Genomic DNA, 26934 nt, shown 5'->3' with positions numbered 1-26934 from the left:
TCTTTGCAACTACTTTACAGAAGAAGCTGGTGGACTTCTTCTGGGGAAATAGGAAGCATTGGGTTACCGCAGCAGTCCTGAGTCTCCCGTTGGAGGAGGGCGGCCAGTCCTTGGTATGCGTGCGTACCCAGGTGGCGGCTCTCCGTCTCAGGACTCTGCGGAGGTATATGTAAACGGAGAACCCCCCCAGGTGGCACGCTCTGGCCACGTATTTTTTTCGTCGGGGTTGTTGCCTACGGGGGGTTTTGCGGCTGCCGGTGGCGGGCATCAGTCGACCCGCCTTACGGGGTCTGCCTAGTTTCTATCGGGACGTGCTTAGAGTGAGGAATTTGGTTGTTTTCAGCCGACGTGTTGCTCCACAAAGGGAGGGGGACGTCGTGGCTGCGGGAGTAGCCGGTCCTCACCCTGTCATGGCGGGTGTCGAGGAGAGGCGTGCGCCTAGAGTGGTTCTGACTGAGCTTACCCCCGCTCCGTCAGATTTGCTCATCGGGCCTAGGCTCCGGGATCTCTCCCGGGCGCCGGCTCCGCACAACTTGAGCCGCCTTTCCGAGATGCCCAGCGTGCCGTTTCGTGATGCGAAGAGACGCACACTGTACAGAATGCTCCTGCACATTCTACACCTCCTTGTCTTCGTACACCGTCCTGATACATCTTGGCGGTCTGTGTTACCACCTGAAGACGGGGACGGTCCTCAGTGGGGGGCTCTCTATAAGGGAGTTGTTCCCCTTTACATCGGGGACCTGGGGTGGAGAGTGTTGCACAGAGCGGTGGTGTGTAATAAACTGTTGAGCCGGTTCACGGGCTCGCCGACCGCCTGTATTTTCTGCGGTGACGAAGAGACCGTGTTCCACGTCTATATGGAATGTGAGAGGTTACTGCCCCTGTACCAATATCTGAAGGGGTTGTTCCTCAAGTTCTGGTTACACTTTAGTCCTACGATTCTAGTGTTTGGACACAAGGCAGGGGGTGGGGAGGGTCTTTCGGGGGGGTGGGACCTCCCTGTCGGTTTGCTCTTGGGCCTGGCCAAGTTGGCCATTCGCGGGTCCAGGCAGCGGGCGGTCGATGGTCTTGCCAGAGTCGGCTGCCTTCCCCTTTTCCGGGCCTACGTCCGTGCGCGCGTGACCCTAGAGAGGGAACACGCGGAGACCACGGGGACTATGGAGGCCTTCCGTGGGCGCTGGTCACCGCGGGGGGTTGAGAGCATTGTAAATAATGAAGGCAACATTGTATTATAATGACTATTTGATGACTTGTAACCCTTGAATGTGGTTTTGATGTGATGTATCATGTGAATGTGCTGAATAAAGTCTTTGAAAATGAAAAAAAAAAAAAAAAAAAAAAAAAAGAGAGAGGGAGAGAGGGAGAGGGAGAGGGAGAGGGAGAGGGAGAGGGAGAGGGAGAGGGAGAGGGAGAGGGAGAGGGAGAGGGAGAGGGAGAGACTCTTTGTTATGTAAGAAAGAGTATATTGGTTTATTTGTGTCAGGGTTGCTGAGATATGGCAAAGACATTTGCATGCTACCCAGACAGCCCATGCTACACATGAGTACATTTACAACATGCACAAGTAGAACAGTTCGTGTAAAGAGAAAAATGCCAGAGTGCAGAATATAGACGTAAACACATATAGCACAGAAAACGGTCCTTCAGCCTAACTTACCCAAGCCGACCAACATGCCCCATCTACACAAGTCCCACCTGCCCGCCCGCGTTTGGCCCATACCCAGACCTCCCGACATTTGATTTTACAAATTCATAATTTTGATGTCCAAAATTCAGAATTTTACATCAAAATTCATAATATGGTGCGTAATGCAACCTTTCAGCAAAAAAAAAGTATGCACGCCAAATGAAAATACGCGTGTGCTACATTCATGTGTGAAAAACGACTATTATTTCCAACAGTCTAGTTCTTGGACTACATGTACAATGTCAGGCCTATCATGAGTATATTCTGCTATTTATAGAAAGGTTATTGTACAGAAATACTTTTTGCAACACAAAGAAAATATTGTTTTGTTTTTTCTATTTTGCTTTTTCCTTGCACATCCAAATTCTCTTGATATTGAATAACAGAACAATGGTCATAAAATGTATGACTAAGTTATGAAGAAAGAGTTGATATATGCGACTCGACTAAGTACTTGTTGAAGTAAATTCACACATTAATTGATAATCAGCCCCAACAGGTGGTAATTGGCTTTTCTGCTGTTTTATATTTTAACTCCGTCTTAATTAATATGGTTATATAATCTTGCACTTAAATTTAATATTTACTCATTACAGTTCCACCACTGATTTTCTGGCACTCTTGGTTCCAGAGCTTTGCTGGTTTATCCAGCCGGCCAAGGAAGTCGGCCATGGGGATAGAGGTGCTGGCTCCAGCTGGGCTGGAGTTCCACAGCCCCGGCCGTTGGTTGCCATGGAAGTTCCGATGAGGTCGAGATTGGCTGCCTTGCCCAGCCTGGGTACCACATTTTAGGGGAGACTTCCAAGTTGGGGGGATTTTTCGCGGAACCCCTAGTGGCCTCTGGCAGCCGAATTGACGAATTGCAATTACAAAAAGTTTTGCAGGAAAATGTGAGGCGAAATCGGAATGGCGGAAATGAAATAAGAAAGCAGAAACCTTCCGCCAAATTCGGAAGGGTTGAGAGGGGTGCATACCCTTCTAAACATTGCCTGTCCATGTACCTGTCCAAGTGTCTTTTAAATGCTGTTATAATAATTGCCTCAACTACCTCCTCCGGCAACTCATTCCATTTGCCCACCATCCTCTTTGTGAAAAAGTTGCTTCCATTCTTATTAAACCTTTCCCCTCTCAGCTTAAACCTCTGTCCTCTAGTTTTTGATTCCCCTGCCCTGGGTAAAAGACTGTGCATTCACTCTATCTATTCCTCTCATGAAAAGATCACTCCTCGTCCTCCTGCACTCCAAGGAATAAAGTCCAAGCCTGCCCAACCTGTCCCTATAATTCCCAACCATTACCGGCTCGGGCCTTCAAGTCCTGGCAATATCCACATAAATCTTCTCTGCGCCCTTTCCAGCTCGGCGACATCCTTCCTATAAGAGGATGACCAAAACTGAACGCAATACTCCAGGTGTGACCTCACTAATGTCTTGAACAGCTGCAACATAACATGCCAACTACAATACTTAATAGCCTGACTAAAAAAGACCAATGTACCAAAATTCTTTCAAGGATAGACACAAAACGCTGGAGTAACTCAGTGGGACAGGGAGCATCTTTGGAGAGAACAAATGGAAGATGTTTCAACCCAAAACATCACCCATTCCTTCTCTCCAGAGATGCTGCCTGACCCACTGAGTTACTCTAGCATTTTGTGTCCACCCTCGGTGTAAACCAGCATCTGCAGTTCCTTCCTACCACTTTCAGGGAACTATGTACCTGCACTCCTCGATCCCTCTGCTCTACTACACTCCCCAGAACCCTGCCATTCACTGTGTAGGTCCTGCCCCGGCTGGGCTCCTGCAATGTCACATCTTACACTTATCATGGCTGATCTATCTCTCCCTCCTAACCCCATTCTCCTGCCTTCTCCCCATAACCCCTGACACCCGTACTAATCAGTCCAGGCTTCCTTACGCCCACCTCCCTTGGCCTTCACTCTAACAGGAACATGCCTGCCCTGACCTCTTGTCATCACACTCTTAAAACCATCCCACTTTCCAGACGTTCCTTTGCTTGCAAACAACCAACTCCAATTAACTTCAGCAAGTTCCTGTCTGATACCATCAAAGTTGGCCTTGCCCCAATTAAGGATTTGAATTTGTGGGCCTGCCCTGTCTTTATCGATAATGATTTTAATGCCACAGGAACAGTGGTCACTGGTCCAAACGGCCGGCCGACAATCACTTCTACACTTGTCCCTCCTAATTTCCCAAGAGAACCTTTAGATTATGAAGAAGAGTTTCAACCAGAAACATCACCTATTCCTTTTCTCCAGAGATGCCGTCTGACCCGCTGACCAGCATTTTGTGTCTATCATTAGATTATTAAACACTACAAACTAAGTTTCCAAACTACATGGGACATTGTTTTTGTTACTCCAGCTTTTTGTGTCTATCCTCGGTTTAAACCTGCATCTGCAGTTGCATCCTACACATGTTTACATATCTGTTGTGCTGCTGCAAGTAAGAATGTCATTGTTCCGTATGGAGACATATGACAGTAAAAGATTCTTGACTTTCTTCTGCTTTGCTCTCTCCCATGTGGAACCCTCCACATATCTCCTGAGGAATCTTTCCTGAACACATTCACCCTAAGACAGTCCTGGTCTATATTGGGAAAGTTCATGTTCATGTGATAGACAATAGACAATAGACAATAGGTGCAGGAGTAGGCCATTCAGCCCTTCGAGCCAGCACCGCCATTCAATGCGATCATGGCTGATCACTCTCCATCAGTACCCCGTTCCTGCCTTCTCCCCATACCCCCTCACTCCGCTATCCTTAAGAGCTCTATCCAGCTCTCTCTTGAAAGCATCCAACGAACTGGCCTCCACTGCCTTCTGAGGCAGAGAATTCCACACCTTCACCACTCTCTGACTGAAAAAGTTCTTCCTCATCTCCGTTCTAAATGGCCTACCCCTTATTCTTAAACTGTGGCCCCTTGTTCTGGACTCCCCCAACATTGGGAACATGTTTCCTGCCTCTAATGTGTCCAATCCCCTAATTATCTTATATGTTTCAATAAGATCCCCCCTCATCCTTCTAAATTCCAGTGTATACAAGCCCAATCGCTCCAGCCTTTCAACATACGACAGTCCCGCCATTCCGGGAATTAACCTAGTGAACCTACGCTGCACGCCCTCCATAGCAAGAATATCCTTCCTCAAATTTGGAGACCAAAACTGCACACAGTACTCCAGGTGCGGTCTCACCAGGGCCCGGTACAACTGTAGAAGGACCTCTTTGCTCCTATACTCAACTCCTCTTGTTACGAAGGCCAACATTCCATTGGCTTTCTTCACTGCCTGCTGTACCTGCATGCTTCCTTTCATTGACTGATGCACTAAGACACCCAGATCTCATTGAACTCCCCCTCCTCCTAACTTGACACCATTCAGATAATAATCTGCCTTTCTATTCTTACTTCCAAAGTGAATAACCTCACACTTATCTACATTAAACTGCATCTGCCATGTATCCGCCAACTCACACAACCTGTCCAAGTCACCCTGCAGCCTTATTGCATCTTCCTCACAATTCACACTACCCCCCAGCTTAGGAGCAGTACTAGGCCATTTGGCCCATCAAGTCTACTCCACCATTCAATCATGGCTGATCTATGCCATTATACCACCAGGTGGCACCGTGAGCAATGGCAGCCTTGCATACGGTCTGTGCCTTTTTTTGTTATTTTTAGTGTGTTTTAAAAGTTTGTGTTAAATGTTCTCTGGTTTATTTTATGTGGGGGGTGGGGGAAGGGGTTGGGGGAAACTTTTTTTCAATCTCTTACCTTGCCGGAGATGCGATTGTTTTCCGGATTGTATCTCCGGTCGCTCTGCGGCCTAACATCGTGGAGCTGGTGGCCTTGCTCGGGACTGACTTTGAGCCGTGGACTTACCATCGGAGCCTGCGATCCCTTGCCTAGGATCAATGCTCGAACTGCAGCCTGCGGACTTCAACATCGAGGAGCTCAGTCTCGAGTAGAGGCTGATGTCGGGAAGCTCCAAAGAACGTGGAAGGTTCGACTAGCCCCGACCTGGGGTCAGATCGCTCGTCACGGGGGAGCTTAGATTCCCCCTCGATGCGGGAGCTTGATCGCCCGAATGTGGAGGACGTGACTGCCGGCTACGGGAGTCAAGATCGTCGTGTCAACGGAAGGCTCGAGGCCCCCAACCGCGGGAGAACAAAGAAGGGAAGGAGATGGAACTTTTTTTTGCCTTCCATCACCGTGAGGAATGTGGAGGAGTTACTGTGGTGGATGTTCATGTTAAAATGTATTTTGTGTGTTCTGTTGCTTTTTATTGGTATGACTATGGCAAAACAAATTCCTCGTATGTGGTAAACATACTTGGCTAATAAAGTATGATTATGATCTCTCCCTCCTAACCCCATTCTCCTGCCTTCTCCCCATAACCCCTGACCACCAGTACAAATCAATAATCTCAATAATCTCTATCTCTGCCTTTAAAATATGCATTGACTTGGCCTCTACAGCCTTCTATGGCAATGAATTCCACAGATAGTGATCGACTTCAACAAGTGGTGCACATACCTCAGTTTACCTCAGTTTACATTGCCGGTGCTGAAGTAGAGATGGTTGAAAACTTCAAATTCCAAGGAGTCAATATCACCAACAACTTCTCCCGGCCCACCCACATTGAAGCAACGACCAAGAAAGCACACCAACGCCTCTACTTCCTTACAAGGCTTAGGAAGCTCAGCATGTCCCCAACAACTCTCACCAACATCTAAAGATGCGCCATCGAAAGCATTTTATCAGGATGCATCACAGCTTGGTTTGGGAACACTTCTATCCAAGACCGTAAGGAATTGCAACAATTTTTTTTCCACCAGGTGGCGTCTTTAGTGATGGCAGCCTTGACAACAGTCTGTCAAGTGAAGAAAGCTCATGGCATGTTGGCTTTTATGACAAGAGGAGTTAAGTATAGGAGCAAAGAGGTCCTTCTGCAATTGTACAGGACCCTAGTGAGACTGCACCTGGAGAACTATGTGCAGTTTCGGTCTCCAATTTGGAGGAAGGATATTCTTGCTATTGAGGGCGTGCAGCGTAGGTTTACTAGGTTAATTCCCGGAATGGCGGGACTGTCGTATGTTGAAAGACTGGAGCGACTAGGCTTGATCATTACCCTTGATCAGTCTGAAGAAGGGTCTCGACCCAAAACGTCACCCATTCCTTCTCTCCTGAGATGCTGCCTGACCTGCTGAGTTACTCCAACATTTTGTGATACGTCCGACCCAGAGTCAGATCGCCCGGCGTGGGGGAGTTGAGATCCCCCCCCCCCGATGCAGGAGCGTGATCGCCCCGACGCGGAGGGCCCAACCGCCGGCTATGGGAGTCAAGATCGTCCCGTCAACGGAAAGCTCGAGGCCCTCGACTGCAGGAGAACTAGGAAGAGAAGAGCTTGAACTGTGAGGAATGTGGAGGAGTCACGGTGGTGGAAGTTCATGTTAAAATGTATTTTGTGTGTTCTGTTGCTTTTTATTGGTATGATTGTATCGCAAATGAAGTTCCTCGTATGTTACTAGGTCAGAGAAAGTGGTCGGCGTGGACTGGTAGGGCCGAACGGGCCTGTTTCCATGCGGTAATTGTTATATGGTTATATGGTTATATGGTTATATGGTTGCAAAACATACTTGGCTAATACAGTATGATGATGATAAGGCTGGTATGTTGACCCTCGGTGACCAGGGGTGTTGTGTGTGCCCAGGGATCGGGGTGGGTGGGGTTTGGGGGTGGTCAAGGCTGGTGCATTGACCCTTGGTGGTGTGTGTGCACAGGGGTCGGGGTGGGTGTAGATTGGGGTGGGTGGGGGAGGTTCAGGGTGGGGGTTTGGGGGGTGGGAGTCGGGGGGGTGGTGGTCAGGGGTTCGGGCGGATCAAGGCTGGTACATTGACCCTTGGTGACCAGGGGTGCTGTGTGTGCCCAGGGAACAGGGTGGGTTGTGATTGGGGTGGGTGGGGTCGGGGGGATGGGGCTCGGGGGGATGGGGGTCGGGGGTGGTCAAGGCTAGTACATTGACCCTTGGTGTTGTGTATGCCCATGGATCGGTGGAGGGGGGAGATTGGAGGGGGTGTTCCGGGTGGGGGTCGGGGGGATGGGGGTCGGGGGGGGGGTCAAGGCTGATGCATTGATCCTAGGTGTTGTGTGTGCCCAGGGATCGTGGTGGGTGGAGATTAGGGTGGGTGGAGGGAGTGGGGTTGGGGTGGGGGTGATGGGGGGGGGTCAAGGCTGGTACACTGACCCTTGGTGTTGTCTGTGCCCAGGGATCGGGCTCCACATCGCCCAGGACCTTGCCCGTAGGGGTGCGCGGGTGATCCTGGCGTGCCGCAGTGAGGAGCGGGGACGGAGAGCCGAGCGTGAGATCCGCCGCCGCACGGGGAACGGGCAGGTCCACCTCCGCCTGCTGGACACCAGCTCCATGCACTCGGTGCGGGCATTCGCCCAGCGGCTCAGAGAGGAGGAGCAGCGGCTGGACATCCTGGTCAACAACGCCGCCGCCTCTGGTAACAACACGCCCCTCCCTGACACTGCGGGGCAGGGGGGCAGGAGATGGGACTGAGCAAAGGAAGGGGTGGGGAAGGTAGTGGGGCAGAGGAAAGAGGGGCTGAGAGAGGGATGGAGGGACAGAGAGGGGAGGGAGGGAGGGACAGGGAGGGGAGGGAGGGACAGGGAGGGGAGGGAGGGACAGGGAGGGGAGGGAGGGAGAGACAGAGAGACAGAGAGGGGAGAGAGGGAGGGACAGGGAGATGCTGAGGGGAGGGTGGGAGGGATGGGGGTGAGGGAGGTGCTGGGTCAAGGGAATGATGGGGCTGGGGTGAGGAAGTTGGACAGGAATGGGTGGGAGAGCATGGAGTGAGGGGCAGTGGGGGGGAGGAGATGCCGGGGAGGGATGAGGGGGAGGGGATGCTTTGAGGAGGGGGTGGCAGGGGACGGGGACGAGGGGGGGGAGTGGACGGGGGGGAGAGGATGCCGGGGGGGCCATTGACTTGGAGCCGTGTCACCACCAGGGCTGCAGCCAGCGGTCACTGCAGAGGGTCTGGAGCTGACCATCGCCACCAACTACCTGGGCCCCTTCCTGCTGACAAACCTGCTGCTGGGTGAGCGACCCCCCTCCCACCATCAACCCCCCACCCACCGTCTCTGACCCCCCCACCCCATCACTGACCCCCCCACCCCGTCACTGACCCCCCCACCCCGTCACTGACCCCCCCACCCCGTCACTGACCCCCCACCCCGTCACTGACCCCCACCCTGTCACTGACCCCCCCCCGTCACTGACCCCCCCATCACTGACCCCCACCCTGTCACTGACCCCCACCCTGTCACTGACCCCCACCCTGTCACTGACCCCCACCCTGTCACTGACCCCACCGTCACCCTCCCCACCGTCACTGACCCCCACCCCGTCATTGACCCCCACCCCGTCACTGACCCTGCCTCCATCACCCCCCCCCCCCTCCCCCACTCGGGACTCTGCTTCAGACACTGTGGAGGGGTGGGGGAGATAAAGCTGGAAGAGAGGAGGACCAGGACAAAGCAGCGAGTGATGGGTGGACACAGGGGGGAGGATCAGCTAGTGATGGTTGGGAACGGGGGGGATCAGCGAGTGATGGGTGGGCACGGGTGGGGGTGAGGGGATCAGCGAGTGATGGGTGGGCACGGGGGGAGGGGATCAGCGAGTGATGGGTGGGCACGAGGGAATCAGCGAGTGATGGGTGGGCACGGGGGGAGGGGATCAGCGAGTGATGGGTGGGCACGGGGGGAAGGGGATCAGGGAGTGATGGGTGGGCACGGGGGGGAGGGGATCAGGGAGTGATGGGTGGGCACGGGGGGGAGGGGATCAGCGAGTGATGGGTGGGCACGGGGGGAGGGGATCAGGGAGTGATGGGTGGGCACGGGGGGGAGGGGATCAGCGAGTGATGGGTGGGCACGGGGGGAGGGATCAGCGAGTGATGGGTGGGCACGGGATCAGCGAGTGATGGGTGGGCACGGGGGATGATCAGCGAGTGATGGGCGGATACTGGCCGGAGTGGAAAGGGACAAACTAGTGTGAGATAAGCTGAGAAGAGGCATGAATTGTGAAGCCAGAGGAAGGGAAGTCGGTGGATGGGGGGTGGAATGAGGAGGTGTGTTATTGGTGAGTATAACTAGTCCATACAGACCAACAGAGCGATACAGCGTGGAGACAGGCCATTCAGCCCAACATGCCCACACCGGCCAACATGTCCCATCTACACTAGTCCCACCTGCCTGCGTTTGGCCCATATCCCTCTAAACCCATGCTATCCATGTACCTGTCCAAATTCCCTTTAAATGTTGTTGTGAGAAAACGCACACCTCCAGATTCAGGGCCCATCGCCATCCTATCACCAACTAGAGAGCGGTCCTGATCTCCCAGCTGCCTCATTGGAGACCCTCGGACTATCTTTAATCGGACTTTATCTTGCACTAAATGTTATTCCCTTTACCCTGTATCTGTACACTGTGGACAGCTTGATTGTAATCATGTATTGTATTTCCACTGACTGGAGAGCACGCAACTAAAAGCTTTTTGCTGCACCTCGGTACACGTGCCAATAAACTAAACAATGAACAATAAATCTCCCCCTGTGGCGGGCAGACCTGGTGAAGAAGTCTCCGGCAGCTCGGATCATCAACGTGTCCTCCATGAACCACCGGCGAGGGGAGGTGAATCTGCGGCAGATGCGGGGCGAGGACGTGGGCACTGCCAGCTATGACCAACTCTACAACAACACCAAGCTGATGAACGTGCTCTTCACCCACGAGCTGGCCGCCCAGCTCCGGCACACCGGTACCAGCAGGGATGGGGCATGGGGTGGGGCTGGGTCACGGGGCAGGGTAGGATCACGGGGTCAAGTTCATGGGGGTCAGAGGTGGGGCAGGATCATGGGTAGGGCAGGGTCACAGGGGTCAGGGGTGGGGCTGGGTTATGGGGTCAGGGGTGGAGCAGGGTTATGGGGGTCAGAGGTGGGGCAGGCTCACAGGGGTCAGGGGTGGGGCTGGGTCAGGGGACAGGGGTCAGGAGGCATAGGGATCGGGTTCAGGGTGGGGTGGGGGGCAGTCCATGGATTTCAGTTGGGGAATGTCCCCATGGTGGGCTGATCCAGATCAAGAAGGCAGAGGCTTGTGGTGGAAGGGCAATCTTCAGGCTGGAGGTCGGTGACCAGTGGAGTTCCACAGGGATCTGCAGTAGGACCTCTGCTGTTTGCAATACCTATAAATAACTTGGATGTAAATGTTGATGGGTTGACTGGTAAGTTTGCAGATGTTACCAGGATTGCTGGGGTCACAGATCTTCATCATATCATATCATATATCTACAGCCGGAAACAGGCCTTGGTGTCATTTGCAAACTTACTAACCAACCCATCTACATTTACAATCAACTTATTTATATATGACAAACAGCAGAGGTCCCAGCACAGTGCAAAGTACAAAGCCACGCTGACTGTCCACGGTTAACCCATTCTCTTCCAAATGGGAGTAAATCCCATCCTGCAGAATGCTCTCCAATAATTTCCCAACCACTGACGTGAGGCTCACGGCCCCTAATCCCTGAGATTCAACTTTCCAAAATAACTGCACAACATTGGCCATTCCTCAGTCCTCCCGGCCTTTGCCTGTGGCTAGAGAAGACACAAAGATCTTTGTCAAGCCTCCCGCAATCTCCTCTCTGGCCTCCCTCATTAACATGCGATAGATCCCATCAGTCCAGGGGATTTATCCACAGGATAGTTTGTCTGTTTGTTTCTATGTTAATTGTTTTGTAAAGCGCTTTGAGCATGTGATAAGGCGCTATATAAAATAAATATATTATTATTATTATTATTATTAATGCCCTTCAACAGCCGTAGAACGTCCTCCTCCTTAATCTCACACTGACCGTGTATATTAATCTCACACTGACCGTGTATATTAATCTCACACAGACCGTGTATATTAATCTCACACTGACCGTGTATATTAATCTCACACTGACCATGTATATTAATCTCACACTGACCGTGTATATTAATCTCACACAGACCGTGTATATTAATCTCACACCAGCCGTGTATATTAGCATTCCCCACACTGATCTCACTGTTCTCCATGTCCTTCTCCTTGGTGAAAACAGATGCAAAGTATTGGTTTAGTACCTCGCCGACTTCCCCAGACCAAGCAGATGACCTCCTTTATCCTTGTGCATCTGGAGAAAAGGGATAGATGACGTTTCACAGAGTGCTGGAGTAACTCAGCGGGTCAGGCAGCACCTCTGAAGAAAGGGGATAGGTGACAGTTCAGGTCAGGACCCTTGTTAAAACTGATCTATCTTCAGTCTGAAGGATCCGAACCCGAAACGTTACCCATCCATGTTCTCCACAGATGCTGCCTGACCCGCTGAGTTACTCCAGCACTCTGTGAAACATCACCTATCCACGTTCTCCACAGATGCTGCCTGACCTGCTGAGTTACTCCAGCACTTTGTGCCTTTTTTTGTAAAACAGCATATGCAGTTCCTTGTTTCTCCCACATATCAAATGTGGATTTATCCACCAACTGCTCTTCCTGGTTCTTGATTCCTCTACTCTGGTACAAGACTGTGCATTCAACCTATCTATTCCTCTCATGATTTTATCCACCTCTATAAGATCACCCCTCATCCTCCTGCGCTCCATGGAATAGAGTCTTAGTTAGTGCTAGGACTTGGTGAGGTGAATCTGCAGGTGGTGGCGCACCCTGTATCTTTGAGGCAGAGGAGATGGGTGGGGGAGAGATGGAGGCAGAGGTGATATGGGGGGAGGGGAAGATATGCTGGGTGGGTGGGGGTGGTGGGAAAGGTGCTGGGGGTGGGTGGGGGTAGTGGGAGAGGTGCTGGGGGTGGGTGGGGGTAGTGGGAGGGGCACTGGGGGTGGGTGGGGGTAGTGGGAGAGGCACTGGGGGTGGGTGGGGGTAGTGGGAGAGGTGCTGGGGGTGGGTGGGGGTAGTGGGAGAGGCACTGGGGGTGGGTGGGGGTAGTGGGAGAGGTGCTGGGGGTGGGTGGGAGTAGTGGGAGAGGTGCTGGGGTGGGTGGGAGTAGTGGGAGAGGTGCTGGGGGTGGGTGGGAGTAGTGGGAGAGGTGCTAGGGGTGGGTGGGGGTAGTGGGAGTAGTGGGAGAGGTGCTGGGGGTGGGTGGGGTAGTGGGAGAGGTGCTAGGGGTGGGTGGGGGTAGTGGGAGAGGTGCTGGGGTGGATGGGGGTGGGTGGGGTAGTGGGAGAGGTGCTGGGGGTGGGTGGGGTTAGGTGAGTGGGAGAGGTGCTGGGGTGGATGGGGGTGGGTGGGGTAGTGGGAGAGGTGCTGGGGGTGGGTGGGGTTGGGTGAGTGGGAGAGGCGCTGGGGTGGGTGGGGGTCATGGGAGAGGCGCTGGGGGTGGGTGGGGTTGGGTGAGTGGGTGAGGTGCTGGGGGTGGGTGGGGTAGTGGGAGAGGTGCTGGGGGTGGGTGGGGTTGGGTGAGTGGGAGAGGTGCTGGGGTGGGTGGGGGTAGTGGGAGAGGTGCTGGGGGTGGGTGGGGTTGGGTGAGTGGGAGAGGCACTGGGGGTGGGTGGGAGTAGTGGGAGAGGCGCTGGGGGTGGGTGGGGGTAGTGGGAGAGGCGCTGGGGGTGGGTGGGGGTAGTGGGAGAGGTGCTGGGGGTGGGTGGGGGTAGTGGGAGAGGCGCTGGGGGTGGGTGGGGGTAGTGGGAGAGGCACTGGGGGTGGGTGGGGGTAGTGGGTGAGGTGCTGGGGGTGGGTGGGGGTGGGGGTAGTGGGAGAGGTGCTGGGGGTGGGTGGGGCTAGTGGGAGAGGCACTGGGGGTGGGTGGGAGTAGTGGGAGAGGCGCTGGGGTGGGTGGGGGTAGTGGGAGAGGTGCTGGGGGTGGGTGGGGGTAGTGGGTGAGGCGCTGGGGGTGGGTGGGGGTAGTGGGAGAGGTGCTGGGGGTGGGTGGGGGTAGTGGGAGAGGTGCTGGGGGTGGGTGGGGGTAGTGGGAGAGGCACTGGGGGTGGGTGGGGGTAGTGGGAGAGGCACTGGGGGTGGGTGGGGGTAGTGGGAGAGGCACTGGGGGTGGGTGGGGGTAGTGGGAGAGGTGCTGGGGGTGGGTGGGGGTAGTGGGAGAGGCGCTGGGGGTGGGTGGGGGTAGTGGGAGAGGCACTGGGGGTGGGTGGGGGTAGTGGGTGAGGTGCTGGGGGTGGGTGGGGGTGGGGGTAGTGGGAGAGGTGCTGGGGGTGGGTGGGGGTAGTGGGAGAGGCACTGGGGGTGGGTGGGGCTAGTGGGAGAGGCACTGGGGGTGGGTGGGAGTAGTGGGAGAGGCGCTGGGGTGGGTGGGGGTAGTGGGAGAGGTGCTGGGGGTGGGTGGGGGTAGTGGGAGAGGTGCTGGGGGTGGGTGGGGGTAGTGGGAGAGGCACTGGGGGTGGGTGGGGGTAGTGGGAGAGGCACTGGGGGTGGGTGGGGGTAGTGGGAGAGGCACTGGGGGTGGGTGGGTGGGGGTAGTGGGAGAGGCGCTGGGGTGGGTGGGAGTAGTGGGAGAGGCGCTGGGGGTGGGTGGGGGTAGTGGGAGAGGCACTGGGGGTGGGTGGGGGTAGTGGGAGAGGCACTGGGGGTGGGTGGGGGTTGTGTTCTGTACCCCACAGCCCCCACACTCTGTGCCGGTCTCCCCCAGGCGTGATGGTGAATGCAGTTCACCCCGGGGTGGTGATGACGGAGATGATGAGGAACTACGGACTGCTCCCGAGGATCATCTTCAACCTGATTGGGTTCTCCTTCTTCAAGGTGAGAGGCCGCCAGACTCTCCCACTGAGGGGCTCTGGGGTCAACAGCGAGTCACAGCACGGAAACAGGCCCTTCGACCCACCCTGTCCGTGCCCACCATGGTGATAAACTGGGCCGGTCCCATTTGCCTGCATTTGGTCCATATCCCTCTAAACCCTTCCCATCCACGTATGTCCAAATGTCTTTTCAAATCCGTCATTGGATCCACTTCTGCAGCTCATTCACTGAGCAGCAACAGGCCCTTCAACCCATATTGACTGTGCTCAACACAATGCACAGACCATCTCTTATCTACGACACACGATCCATATCCCTCCATTCTCTGCATATCCACTTGCCAATCCAAAAGCCTTTTAAACACCATTATTGTATCTGCCTCCCCCACCACCCCTGGCAGCGCGTTCCAGGCCCCCACCCCCCACTCTGTTAAAAAAAACCTGACCCGCACAGCTCCGTTAAACTTTGCCCCTCTCAACCTAAAGCTATGTCCTCCAGTATATAACGTCTCCAGATACAGACTACCCTGTACTCTGGCTGAAAAGGTTCCTCCCAAGGTCTCTCTTGAATCTCACCGCTCTCACCTTCAGCCTGTAGCCTCTACTTTTAGAATCCTCTACTGTGGGCAAACGTCTCTGTGCATTTACCCGATCTATTCCTCTCATGATTTTATACACCTCTATAACATCTTTCCTGTAACATAGTGCTCAGAACTGAACACAATACTCTAAATACAGCCTCACCAATGTCTTATATAACTACAACATGTCCTCCCAACTTCTATACTCAGTACTCTGACTGATGAAGGCCAACGTGCTAAAAGCCTTCTTGACCACCCCATCTACCTGTGATGCCACTTTCAGAGAACTGTACACATGTACTCCTAGATCCCTCTGCTCTACAACGCTCCCCAGAGCCCAACCGTTCACTGTGTAGGACCTGCCCATGTTAGACTTCCCAAAAATCCCACACGTCCTTATGTGTTCTGCTCTGGGAGAGGGGGTGTGTGGGGGAGAGGGGGTGTGTGTGGGGGAGAGGGGGTGTGTGGGGGGGGAGGGAGTGTGTGGGGGGGAGGGTGTGTGTGTGGGGAGAGGGGTGACGCTGTCCATGTGTTACAGTCAGCGGAGGAGGGAGCAGTCAGTCCCATCTACTGCTCCGTGTCACAGGAGATGGAGGGAGTGAGCGGCAAGTACATCGACAGTGACTGCTCCATCAGCTTGCCCTCCCCCTCAGCACGGGACCCCCGCCTGGCCACCAAACTCTGGGACGTCAGCATCTCCCTCACCGGCCTGGAGAGGGAGGGGCGCGGGGAGATGGGGTCAGGGGTGAGAGAGGGGCGCGGGGAGACGGGGTAATGGGGGATATGGACGCAGGGTGATGGGGGTTTGAGGGGCGCTGGGTGATGGGAGATTGAGGGGCGCAGGGTGATGGGAGATTGAGGGGCGCAGGGTGATAGGGGATTGAGGGGCGCAGGGTGATGGGTTAAGGGGAGATTGTGGGGTGATGGGGTAATGGGAGATTGAGGGGCGCAGGGAGACGGGGTGATGGGGGTTTGAGGGGCGCGGAGTGATGGGGAGATTGAGGGGCGCAGGGTAATGGGGGATTGAGGGACGCGGGGTGATGGGGAGATTGAGGGGCGCAGGGTGATGGGAGATTGAGGGGCGCAGGGTGACGGGGTGATGGGGGATTGAGGGGCGCAGGGTGATGGGAGATTGCGGGGCGCAGGGTGATGGGGGATTGAGGGGCGCAGGGAGACGAGGTGATGGGGGATTGAGGGGCGCAGGGTGATGGGAGATTGAGGGGCGCAGGGTGATAGGGGATTGAGGGGCGCAGGGTGACGGGGGATTGAGGGGCGCAGGGTGACGGGGTGATGGGGGATTGAGGGGCGCAGGGTGATGGGAGATTGAGGGGCGCAGGGTGATGGGAGATTGAGGGGCGCAGGGTGATGGGGGATTGAGGGGCGCAGGGTGATAGGGGATTGAGGGGCGCAGGGTGACGGGGGATTGAGGGGCGCAGGGTGATGGGAGATTGAGGGGCGCAGGGTGACGGGGTGATGGGGGATTGAGGGGCGCAGGGTGACGGGGTGATGGGGAATTGAGGGGCGCAGGGTGACGGAACTACCACACCAATAAATTTCTATGAATCAATAATATAATAAATGAACATGCTAATGCTGGGTAACTACAACATGCAGTCTCGGGGTCTGTGGTGGGGAGTTCAGTGTTGTGCAGTGTTCAAGAGCCTGATGGTTATTGGGAAGAAGCTGTTCTTGAACCTGGAGGTCACGGTTCTTGGGCTCCAGAAGGTAGCAGCGAGATGAGAGAGTGGCCAGGGTGTGTGGGTCTTTGATGATGCTGGCTGCCTGTTTGGGCCATATCTCTCTAAACCATGTACCTGTCCAAGTACAGGTCTACACTCTGGTAATTACAGTGATTGAAACTAGATAACAGTTTATTGGAGTTAATTTCTACCAATAAACCAATACTAATTATTGTTGCCTTTATCTGTGTTCTAATTCACATTAGAAGGGCAACACATTGGCACAGCTGGTGGAACCAGGGGCCAGTTTAAGAATAAGGGGTCGGCCATTAGGAACGGAGATGAGGAAGAACTTTTTCACCCAGAGAGTTGTGAATCTGTGAAATTCTCTGCCTCAGAAGGCAGTGGAGGCCAATTCACTGGATGCTTTCAAGAGAGAGGTAGATAGAGCTCTTAAGGATAGCGGAGTCAAGGGATATGGGGCGAAGGCTGAAACGGGGTATTGATTGTGGATGATCAGCCATGATCACAGTGAATGGCAATGCTGACGCAAAGGGCCGAATGGCCGACTCCTGCACCTATTGTCTAATTGCTGCTTCATAGTTCCAGAGACCTGGGTTCAATCTTATCCGAGGATGCTGTCAGTGTGGAGTTTGCACGTTCTTCCTCTGACCGCAAGGGTTTCCTCCAGGAGCTCCGGTTTCCTCCCACACATCAAAAACGTGAGGGTTTGCTGATTAATTTGTCTCTGTAAAAATATGTCCCTCGTGTGTAGGGGTTGAATAAGAAAGTGGGATAAGATAGAACTCACGACCAGAAGCATCACCGATCCATGATCTCCAGGGATGTTGCCTGATCTGCTGAGTTACCCAGCACTTTGTGGCCACTGGTGTGAACAGGTAATCGATGGACAGCATGAACTCAGTGGGCTGAATGCTCTGTTTCCATGTTGCATCTCGCAACTTTATGTTCACGAAGCATAAAACATCGCTGCAATATTGAGCATGGGGAGAGGAGCATCTCGTAAGATGCTCTCCAAGAGAATGTCTCCTTGAGCTAATGAATAAAGTTCTTTATATCTACCATCGTCAATGTCTCCAGTGACTCAGTTTGGTGACAACATTCTCTATTCATTAATCCAACTCCTGCCATTACACTGGAGAAGTGAATGTGTACAAAATGTCTGCTACAAAGTCGCCTCTCTCCGCCCGCTGTGTGTGAGAGTGGGGGGGGCACTGAGCCCAGGGGAGGTGGGCAGCAGAGAGATGATGGCTGTGGGCACACAGCACCGGCTCTGCAACACCTCATCTCCCGGGACCTGGGGCTCAGTCCCTCCTGGTCACTCTGGCAAACAAAGTGTGCATCTCTGCAAAAGATGGCGCTGCCACACTGCATGTGCAAAGGCCGACAGTAAACCTCTGCTAATCCGACTCTGGAGAACTCTCAATGGTCTGGTATCTAATCCACAGGACTTCCTGAAGAAGGGTCTCGACCCGAAACCTCAGGTAATCGATGGGATGCGGCCTGTCCCGCTGAGTTACTCCAGCATTTTGTGTCTGTCTTTGGGGTAAACCAGCATTTGCAGTTCCTTCCTACACATCTAATCCACAGGTAATGTTCTGGCCCCTGAAACCTACTGGGGCCCCGTAACCCGTGAGCAAGGTTTGATGGAGGCATCTGGAAAAAAACTCTCTTTTCATAGAGTTACACAGCGTGGAAACAGACCCTTCGACACAACTTGCCTGCACTGACCAACATGTCCCATCTACACTCGTCCCATCTGCCTTCATTTGGCCCACACTTGCCAGCGTTCTCTTGAAGTAATGCCACTTTAGGTATTATCAGGTACTACTACTGAGCACGTCTTGCATCTGAGATGCTTATCTAAGATGTATCCAGGTGCGTATGTACAGTGATACGTACTGAACTGTATACAAAAATGAATTTCACTGTACCTCGCTCGGTACAAGCGACAAGCAAAGTATTAAGAAAGTACAATTGAATTGAACCCTTCTCCTCCACTTGCTCTGTGGGTTGTGATCACAATAGTAGGTAAGGTATTCCTTCTTTCTGTCTTCAGATAGACCTTCCAAATCTTTCCTCTCCCGCATCAGTTCCCCCACAGCCATCAGTTCCCTGAGATTTCAAACGTTTCTCAATCTCTTCTTCGACTACCAGCAATGAATTTGATTCCACAAGCTCTGGGTAAAGAATTCCAGTGATTCACCAACTCTTTGAGAAAAGCTTCCAAAGCACCTGTTTTAAATGACTGCCCCTTATCTTGAAACCATGACCCCTCCTTCAAGACTCTCTCGTGCAAATGCCTCAACGTCTCCTGTTATGTTTCCTTAAAATCTTATATATTCTAACAAGTTACCCCTCGATCTTCTAAACTCTAAATACAAATCCAACTTCTTTAGTATCTTGTGACCTCAATGAGTATTTCTCCTCTGTTTTTACCGAAGAGAAAAACAGGAGGGTGGAGGAACTTGGGGCAGTCAATGGAAGAAACTTGAGAGCAGTCAGTGTTATGATCGAAGAGGTGCCAAAGGTACTATCGTGTATGAAGGTAGACATATCTCCAGGGCCTGATCAGATATATCCGAGGACATTGTAGGAAGCCAGAGAGGAAATTGCGGGAGCCCCGGTTGAAATTTACGAGTCGTCTTTAAATACAGGAGAGGTGCCGGAAGACTGGAGGGTGGCAAATGTTGTGCCTCTTTGAAGATGGGCTGCAGAGAAAATACTAGGGAGCCAGTGAGCTTGTCGTCTGTAGTTGTAAAGTTACAAGAGGGTATTCTGAGTGCTAGGATATACATGCATTTAGATGGACAAGGGCTGGTTAGGGATAGTCAGCATGGTTTTGTACGTGGGGGGCTCGTGTCTCACATATCTGATTGAGTTTTTGAAGAGGTGATCAAAAAGGTTTATGAGCTGTAGATGTTAGATATATGGACTTCAGCAAAGCATTTGACAAGGTTCCACATGGTAGGCTGCTCTGAAAAAATAAAACGGGGAAGGCGGCTCAACCATGGCTAACAAAGGAAATCAAGGATAGTGTTAAATCAAAGGAAGAGGCATATAAATTGGCTGGAGGAAGCAGCAAAGTGGAAGACTGGGAGAAATTTAGAACTCAACAGTGGAGGACAAATATAACTTTATTAAATTAGTTATATAATCTTGCACTTAAATTTAATATTTACTCATTACAGTTCCACCACTGTTTTTCTGGCACTCTTGGTTCCAGAGCTTTGCTGGTTTATCCAGCAGGCCAAGGAAGCTATGGGAATAGATTTGCTGGCTCCAGCTGGGCTGGAGTTCCAGAGTCCCGGCCGCAGGTTGCAAATTCAAACCACCTAGGGTTCATACATTTGGAACAGCAAAAAATTCAAAGACTTTTCAAGGACTTTGAAGGTCAAAAAAACAGATTTTCAAGGATCAAATTCCAGCAAAATTGATGGTTCTTTCCAGTTTTTCTCCGTATAGGTAAGAATATACTGTTTTCAAAACTGTTAATTTGGTGTACATATGGTTAATTAATAAAAACGACGATGATTTTGTAGGTTTTTTTGCTTTATGCGGTGAGTTCCCCTCAACTCTCCCCGACTCTTTAACTTGTCCCGGAGTTGTGGAACCGCGGCTGCAGGGACTGGAGGCAGAAGCTGCCGGTGAAGGTTCACCAGAGAGTGGATCACCACCGACCCAGAGCCGGGACAAGGTGAGAGATCGCAGCGCCCCCTCACAAACAACAAACCCAAGGAAACTTCCCTCCTCACCGCCACTGCTGCTGCTCACCCCGGGGCTTCTGAACAACAACCACAACACTTGTTCTTATTTCACTGCGCTAGAGGGAGACGGGGCCAGGGAAGAGAGTGGAGGAGCGGCGCAGATCTCGCTGGCAATGGGAGAGAGAGGAGGGGGAGAGAGAAGGAGGGAGAGAGAGGGGAGAGAGAGAGAGCGGAGAGAGAGAGAGAGAGAGGGGAGAGAGAGAGAGAAGGGAGAGAGAGAGAGAGAGAGAGAGAGAGGGTGGCGGCTCTCCGTCTCAGGACTCTGCGGAGGTATATGTACACGGAGAACCCCCCCAGGTGGCACGCTCTGGCCACGTATTTTTTTCGTCGGGGTTGTTGCCTACGGGGGGTTTTGCGGCTGCCGGTGGCGGGCATCAGTCGACCCGCCTTACGGGGTCTGCCTAGTTTCTATCGGGACGTGCTTAGAGTGAGGAATTTGGTTGTTTTCAGCCGACGTGTTGCTCCACAAGGGGAGGGGGACGTCGTGGCTGCGGGAGTAGCCGGTCCTCACCCTGTCATGGCGGGTGTCGAGGAGAGGCGTGCGCCTAGAGTGGTTCTGACTGAGCTTACCCCCGCTCTGTCAGATTTGCTCATCGGGCCTAGGCTCCGGGATTTTTCTCGGGCGCCGGCTCCGCACAACTTGAGCCGCCTTTCCGAGATGCCCAGCGTGCCGTTTCGTGATGCGAAGACGCACACTGTACAGAATGCTCCTGCACATTCTACACCTCCTTGTCTTCGTACACCGTCCTGGAGAGTGTTGCACAGAGCGGTGGTGTGTAATAAACTGTTGAGTCGGTTCACGGGCTCGCCGACCGCCTGTATTTTCTGCGGTGACGAAGAGACCGTGTTCCACGTCTATATGGAGTGTAAGAGGTTACTGCCCCTGTACCAATATCTGAAGGGGTTGTTCCTCAAGTTTTGGTTACACTTTAGTCCTACGATTCTAGTGTTTGGACACAAGGCAGGGGGTGGGGAGGGTAATTCAGGGGGGTCTCTGTCGGTTTGCTCTTGGGCCTGGCCAAGTTGGCCATTCGCGGGTCCAGGCAGCGGGCGGTCGATGGTCTTGCCAGAGTCGGCTGCCTTCCCCTCTTCCGGGCCTACGTCCGTGCGCACGTGTCCCTAGAGAGGGAACACGCGGTGAACACGGGGACTCTGGAGGCCGTCCGTGAACGCTGGTCACTGCGGGGGGTTGAGAGCATTGTAAATAATGACGGCAACATTGTATTATAATGATTACTTGATGTTTTGTAACCTCTGAATGTGGTTTTGATGTGATGTATCATGTGATTGTGCTGAATAAAGTCTTTGAAAAGGTTAAAAAAAAAGAAAGAAAAAAAAGAGAGAGAGAGGAGAGAGGAGGGGGAGAGAGAAAGGGGGGAGAGAGAAAGGGAAAGGGCTCCAAGCAAGAATGACGGTGGAACAGCAATGGCAGGAATTTCTGGGCATAATCCAGAAGACGCAGGATCATTTCATTCCAAAGAGGAAGAAAGATTCTAAGGGGAGTAGGAGGCAACCGTAGCTGACAAGGGAAGTTAGGGATGGAATAAAACTAAAAGAAAAGATGTATAACACAGCAAAGAGTAGCGGGAAGCCAGAGGATTGTGAAGCTTTCATAGGACAACAGAAGGTAACAAAACGGTCAATACGGGCTGAAAAGATGAAGTACGAGGGGAAGCTGGCCAAGAATATAAAGAAGGACAGTAAAAGCTTCTTTAGATATGTTAAGAGAAAAAGAGTAGCAAAGTCAAATGTGGGTCCCTTGAAGGCAGACACGGGTGAAATTATTATGGGTAACAAGGAAATGGCAGAAGAGTTGAACAGGTACTTTGGATCAGTCTTCACTAAGGAAGACACAAACAATCTACTAGAGGACAGAGGATCTAAAAGAATTTTGCATTAGGCGAGAAATAGTATTGGGTAGACTGATATGACTGAAGGTTGATAAATTCGCAGGGCCTGATGGTCTGCATCCCAGGGTACTCAGGGAGGTGGCTCTAGAAATATTGGACGCATTGGTGATCATTTTCCAATGTTCAATAGATTCAGGATCAGTTCCTGTGGATTGGAGGGTAGCTAATGTTATTCCACTTATCAAGAAAGGAGCGAGAGAGAAAACGGGGAATTACAGACCAGTTAGCCTGACATCGGTGGTGGGGAAGATGCTGGAGTCAATTATTAAAGAGGTAATAACGGTGCATTTGGATAACAGTAAAAGGATAAGTCCAAGTCAGCATGGAATTATGAAAGGGAAACCATGCATGACTAATCTTCTGGAATTTTGTGAGGATGTGACAAGTAAAATGGATGAAGGGGAGCCAGTGGATGTGGTGTATCTAGACTTTCAGAAAGCCTTTGATAAGGTCCCACACATTATAATCTAAATTGTGTCAAGTTAGGAAAAGGGGACGTACAACGACATCTGGGTGTCCTAATTCATCAGTCACTGAAAGGAAGCATGCAGGTACAGCAGGCAGTAAAGAAAGCCAATGAATGTTGGCCTTCATAACAAGAGGAGTTGAGTATAGGAGCAAAGAGGTCCTTCTGCAGTTGTACAGTTTTGGTCTCCAAATTTGAGGAAGGATATTCTTGCTATTGAGGGCGTGCAGCGTAGGTTTACTATTCGCGGAATGGTTAATTCATCGTATGGTGAAAGACTGGAGCGACTAGGCTTGGATACACTGGAATTTAGAAGGATGAGTGGGGATCTTATAGAAACATTAAGGGGTTGGAAACATTAGAGGCCGGAAACATGTTCCCAATGTTGGGGGAGTCCAGAACCAGGGGCCACAGTTTAAGAATAAGGGGTAGGCCATTTAGAACTGAGATGAGGAAGAACTTTTTCAGTCAGAGAGTTGTGAATCTGTGGAATTCTCTGCCTCAGAAGGCAGTGGAGGCCAATTCTCTGAATGCATTCAAGAGAGAGCTGGATAGAGCTCTTAAGGATAGCGGAGTCAGGGGGTATGGGGAGAAGGCAGGAACGGGGTACTGATTGAGAATGATCAGCCATGATCACATTGAATGGTGGTGCTGGCTCGAAGGGCCGAATGACCTACTCCTGCACCTATTGTCTATTGTCACACGGGAGATTGGTGAGAAAAACTAGAGCACATGGTATTGGGGGTAGGGTGTTGACATGGATAGAAAATTTGTTAGCAGACAGGAAGCAAAGAGTAGGAGTAAACAAGTCCTTTTCAGAATGGCAGGCAGTGGCGAGTGGAGTGCCGCAAGGCTCGGTCTTGGGGCCCGCAACTGTTTATCATATATATTAATATTGGATGAAGGAATTAGAAGTAACACTAGCAAGTTTGCAGATGACACAAAGCTGTGTGTCAGTGTGAACTGTGAAGAGGATGTTAGGAGGTTGCAGGGGTGACCTGGACAGGTTGAGTGAGTGGGCAGATGCGTGGCAGATGCAGTATAATATAGATAAATGTGAGGTTATCCACTTTGGCGGCAAAAACAAGGAGGCAGATTATTATCTCAATGGTGTCAGGTTAGGTAAGAGGGAAGTGCAGCGAGACCTGGGTGTCCTTGTACACCAGTCACTGAAAGTTGGCGTGCAGGTACAGCAGGCAGTGAAGAAAGCTAATGGCATGTTGGCCTTCATAACGAGAGGATTTCAGTATAGGAGTAAAGAGGTTCTTCTGCAGTTGTATAGGGCCTTGGTAAGATCACATCTGGAATATTGTGTACAGTTTTGGTCTCCTAATTTGAGGAAGGACATCCTTGTAATTGAGGCAGTGCAGCGTAGGTTAACGAGATTGATCCCTGGGATGGCGGGACAGTCATATGAGGAAAGATTGGAAAGACTGGGCTTGTAGTCACTGGAGTTTAGAAGGATGAGAGGGGATCTTATAGAAATGTGTAAAATTATAAAAGGACTGGACAAGCTAGATGCAGGAAAAATGTTCTCAATGTTGGGCGAGTCCAGAACCAGGGGCCACAGTCATAGAATAAAGGGGAGGCCATTTAAAAATTAGGTGAAAAGGGACTTGTTCACCCAGTGAGTTGTGAATCTGTGGAATTCTCTGCCACAGAGGAGGCCAAATCACTGGATGATTTAAGAGAGAGTTAGATAGAGCTATATTTTAGATCACAATATGAAAGGTTTTTACTCTACAAATTGAGAGGGAGAAGGGAAAATCGGAAGTGTCAGTATTACAGTATAGCAAAGGGGATTACAGAGGCATGAGGCAGGAGCTGGCCAGAATTGACTGGAAGGAGGCCCTAGCAGGGAAGACGGTGGAACAGCAATGGCAGGTATTCCTGGGAATAATGCAGAAGTTGCAGGATCAATTTATCCCAAAGAGGAGGAAAGATTCCAAGGGGAGTAAGAGGCACCCGTGGCTGACAAGGGAAGTCAAGGACAGCATAAAAAATAAAAGAGCAGAAGTACAACAAAGCAAAGAAGAGTGGGAAGCCAGAGGATTGGGACTCTTTTAAAGAGCAACAGAAGATTGCACCTCCTGCACCTATTGTCTATTGACTATGGGCTAGTGGAATCAAGGGATATTGGGGGAGAAGGCAGGCACGGGTTATTGATTGTGGGCGATCAGCCATGATCACAATGAATGGCGGTGCTGGCTCGAAGGGCTGAATGGCCTCCTGCACCTATTTTCTATGTTTCTAGAGGGGGGAGATAGAGAGGGGGGGTAGAGAGAGAGGGGGTAGAGAGAGAGAGAAGGCATAGAGAGAGGGGGTAGAGAGAGAGGGGGTAGTGAGAGATAGGGAGTGGAGAGAGAGGGGGTAGAGAGAGAGGGGGTAGAGAGAGAGAGGGTGGAGAGAGGGGTAGAGATAGAGAGAGGGTGGAGAGAGGGGGTAAAGAGAGAGAAGGGGGTAGAGAGAGAGGGGGTAGAGAGAGAGAGGGGGTAGAGAGAGAGGGGGTAGAGAGAGGGGAGTAGAGAGAGGGGGGGTAGAGAGAGAGGGTGTAGAGAGAGAGGGGGGTAGGGAGAGAGGGGGGTAGGGAGAGAGGGGGGTAGGGAGAGAGGGGGGTAGGGAGAGAGAGGGGGGTAGGGTGAGAGAGGGGGGGTGGGAGGTAGGGAGAGAGAGGGGGTAGGGAGAGAGAGGGGGGTAGGGAGAGAGAGGGTGGTAGGGAGAGAGAGGGGTAGGGAGAGAGAGGGGGTAGGGTGAGAGAGGGGGGTAGGGAGAGAGAGGGGGGTAGGGAGAGAGAGGGGGTAGGGAGAGAGAGGGGGGTAGGAGAGAGAGAGATAGGGGGGTAGAAAGAGAGGGTGGAGAGAGAGAGGGGTAGAGAGAGAGAGGGGTAGAGAGAGAGAGAGGGGTAGAGAGAGAGAGAGGGGTAGAGAGAGAGAGGGGTAGAGAGAGAGAGGTAGAGAGAGGGGTAGAGAGAGGTAGAGAGAGGGGTAAACATAGAAAATAGGTGCAGGAGTAGGCCATTCGCCCTTCGAGCCTGCACGCCATTCAATATGATCATGGCTGATCATCAACTCAGTAGCCTGTACCTGCCTTCTCTCCATACCCCCTGATCCCTCTAGCAAAAAGGGTCACATCTAACTCCCTCTTAATATAGCCAATGAACTGGCCTCAACTACCTTCTGTGGCAGAGAATTCCACAGACTCACCACTCTCTGTGTGAAGAAATGTTTTCTCATCTCGGTCCTAAAAGACTTCCCCCTTATCCTTAAGCTGTGACCCCTGGTTCTGGACTCCCCAACATCGGAACAATCTTCCCGCATCTAGCCTCTCCAACCCCTTAAGAATTTTATTCTATAAGATCCCCCCTCAGTCTTCTAAATTCCAGCGTGTACAAGCCCAGTCTATCCAGTCTTTCCTCATATGCAAGTCCCGCCATCCCAGGGATTAATCTGGTGAACATCACTGTACTCCCTCTGTACTCCCTCTAAGGCAAGAACGTCTTTCCTCAGGTTAGGAGACCAAACTGCACACAATACTCCAGGTGCGGTCTCACCAAGGCCCTGTACAACTGCAGCAGAACCTCCCTGCTCCTAAACTCAAATCCTCTTGCTATGAATGCCAACATACCATTCGCTTTCTTCACTGCCTGCTGCACCTGCATGCTTGCTTTCAATGACTGGTGCACCATGACACCCAGGTCACGTTGCATCTCCCCTTCTCCCCAATCGGTCACCATTCAGGTAATACTCTGCTTTCCTGTTCTTGCCGCCAAAGTGGATAACCTCACATTTATCCACATTATATTGCATCTGCCATGCATTTGCCCACTCGCCTAATCTATCCAAGTCACTCTGCAGCCTCCTAGCATCCTCCTCGCAGCTAACACTGCCACCCAGCTTCGTGTCATCCGCAAACTTAGAGATGTTGCATTCAATTCCCTCGTCCAAATCATTAATATACACTGTAAATAACTGGGGTCCCAGCACTGAGCCTTGCAGTACCCCACTAGTCACTGCCTGCCATTCC

General features: G+C 52.2%; 1 protein-coding gene across 1 annotated transcript in view; it reads left to right on the top strand.

Annotated features, from left to right (window-relative positions):
- Positions 1-26934, top strand: part of LOC144607222 (retinol dehydrogenase 12-like) — a 73677-nt gene that overhangs the window by 19929 nt on the left and 26814 nt on the right. The window contains exons 2-6 of the mRNA XM_078423902.1: positions 7972-8211; positions 8716-8805; positions 10329-10520; positions 14382-14491; positions 15607-15806. Coding sequence (XP_078280028.1) covers positions 7972-8211; positions 8716-8805; positions 10329-10520; positions 14382-14491; positions 15607-15806 — 832 coding nt within the window. The remainder of the gene's footprint in view (positions 1-7971; positions 8212-8715; positions 8806-10328; positions 10521-14381; positions 14492-15606; positions 15807-26934) is intronic.

The sequence above is a fragment of the Rhinoraja longicauda genome, chromosome 28 (genome assembly GCF_053455715.1).
Source record: "Rhinoraja longicauda isolate Sanriku21f chromosome 28, sRhiLon1.1, whole genome shotgun sequence".
In the NCBI taxonomy this organism is placed as follows: Eukaryota; Metazoa; Chordata; class Chondrichthyes; order Rajiformes; family Arhynchobatidae; genus Rhinoraja; species Rhinoraja longicauda.
Note: the sequence above shows the minus strand (reverse complement) of the source record. Positions and strands in the feature narration are given on the sequence as shown.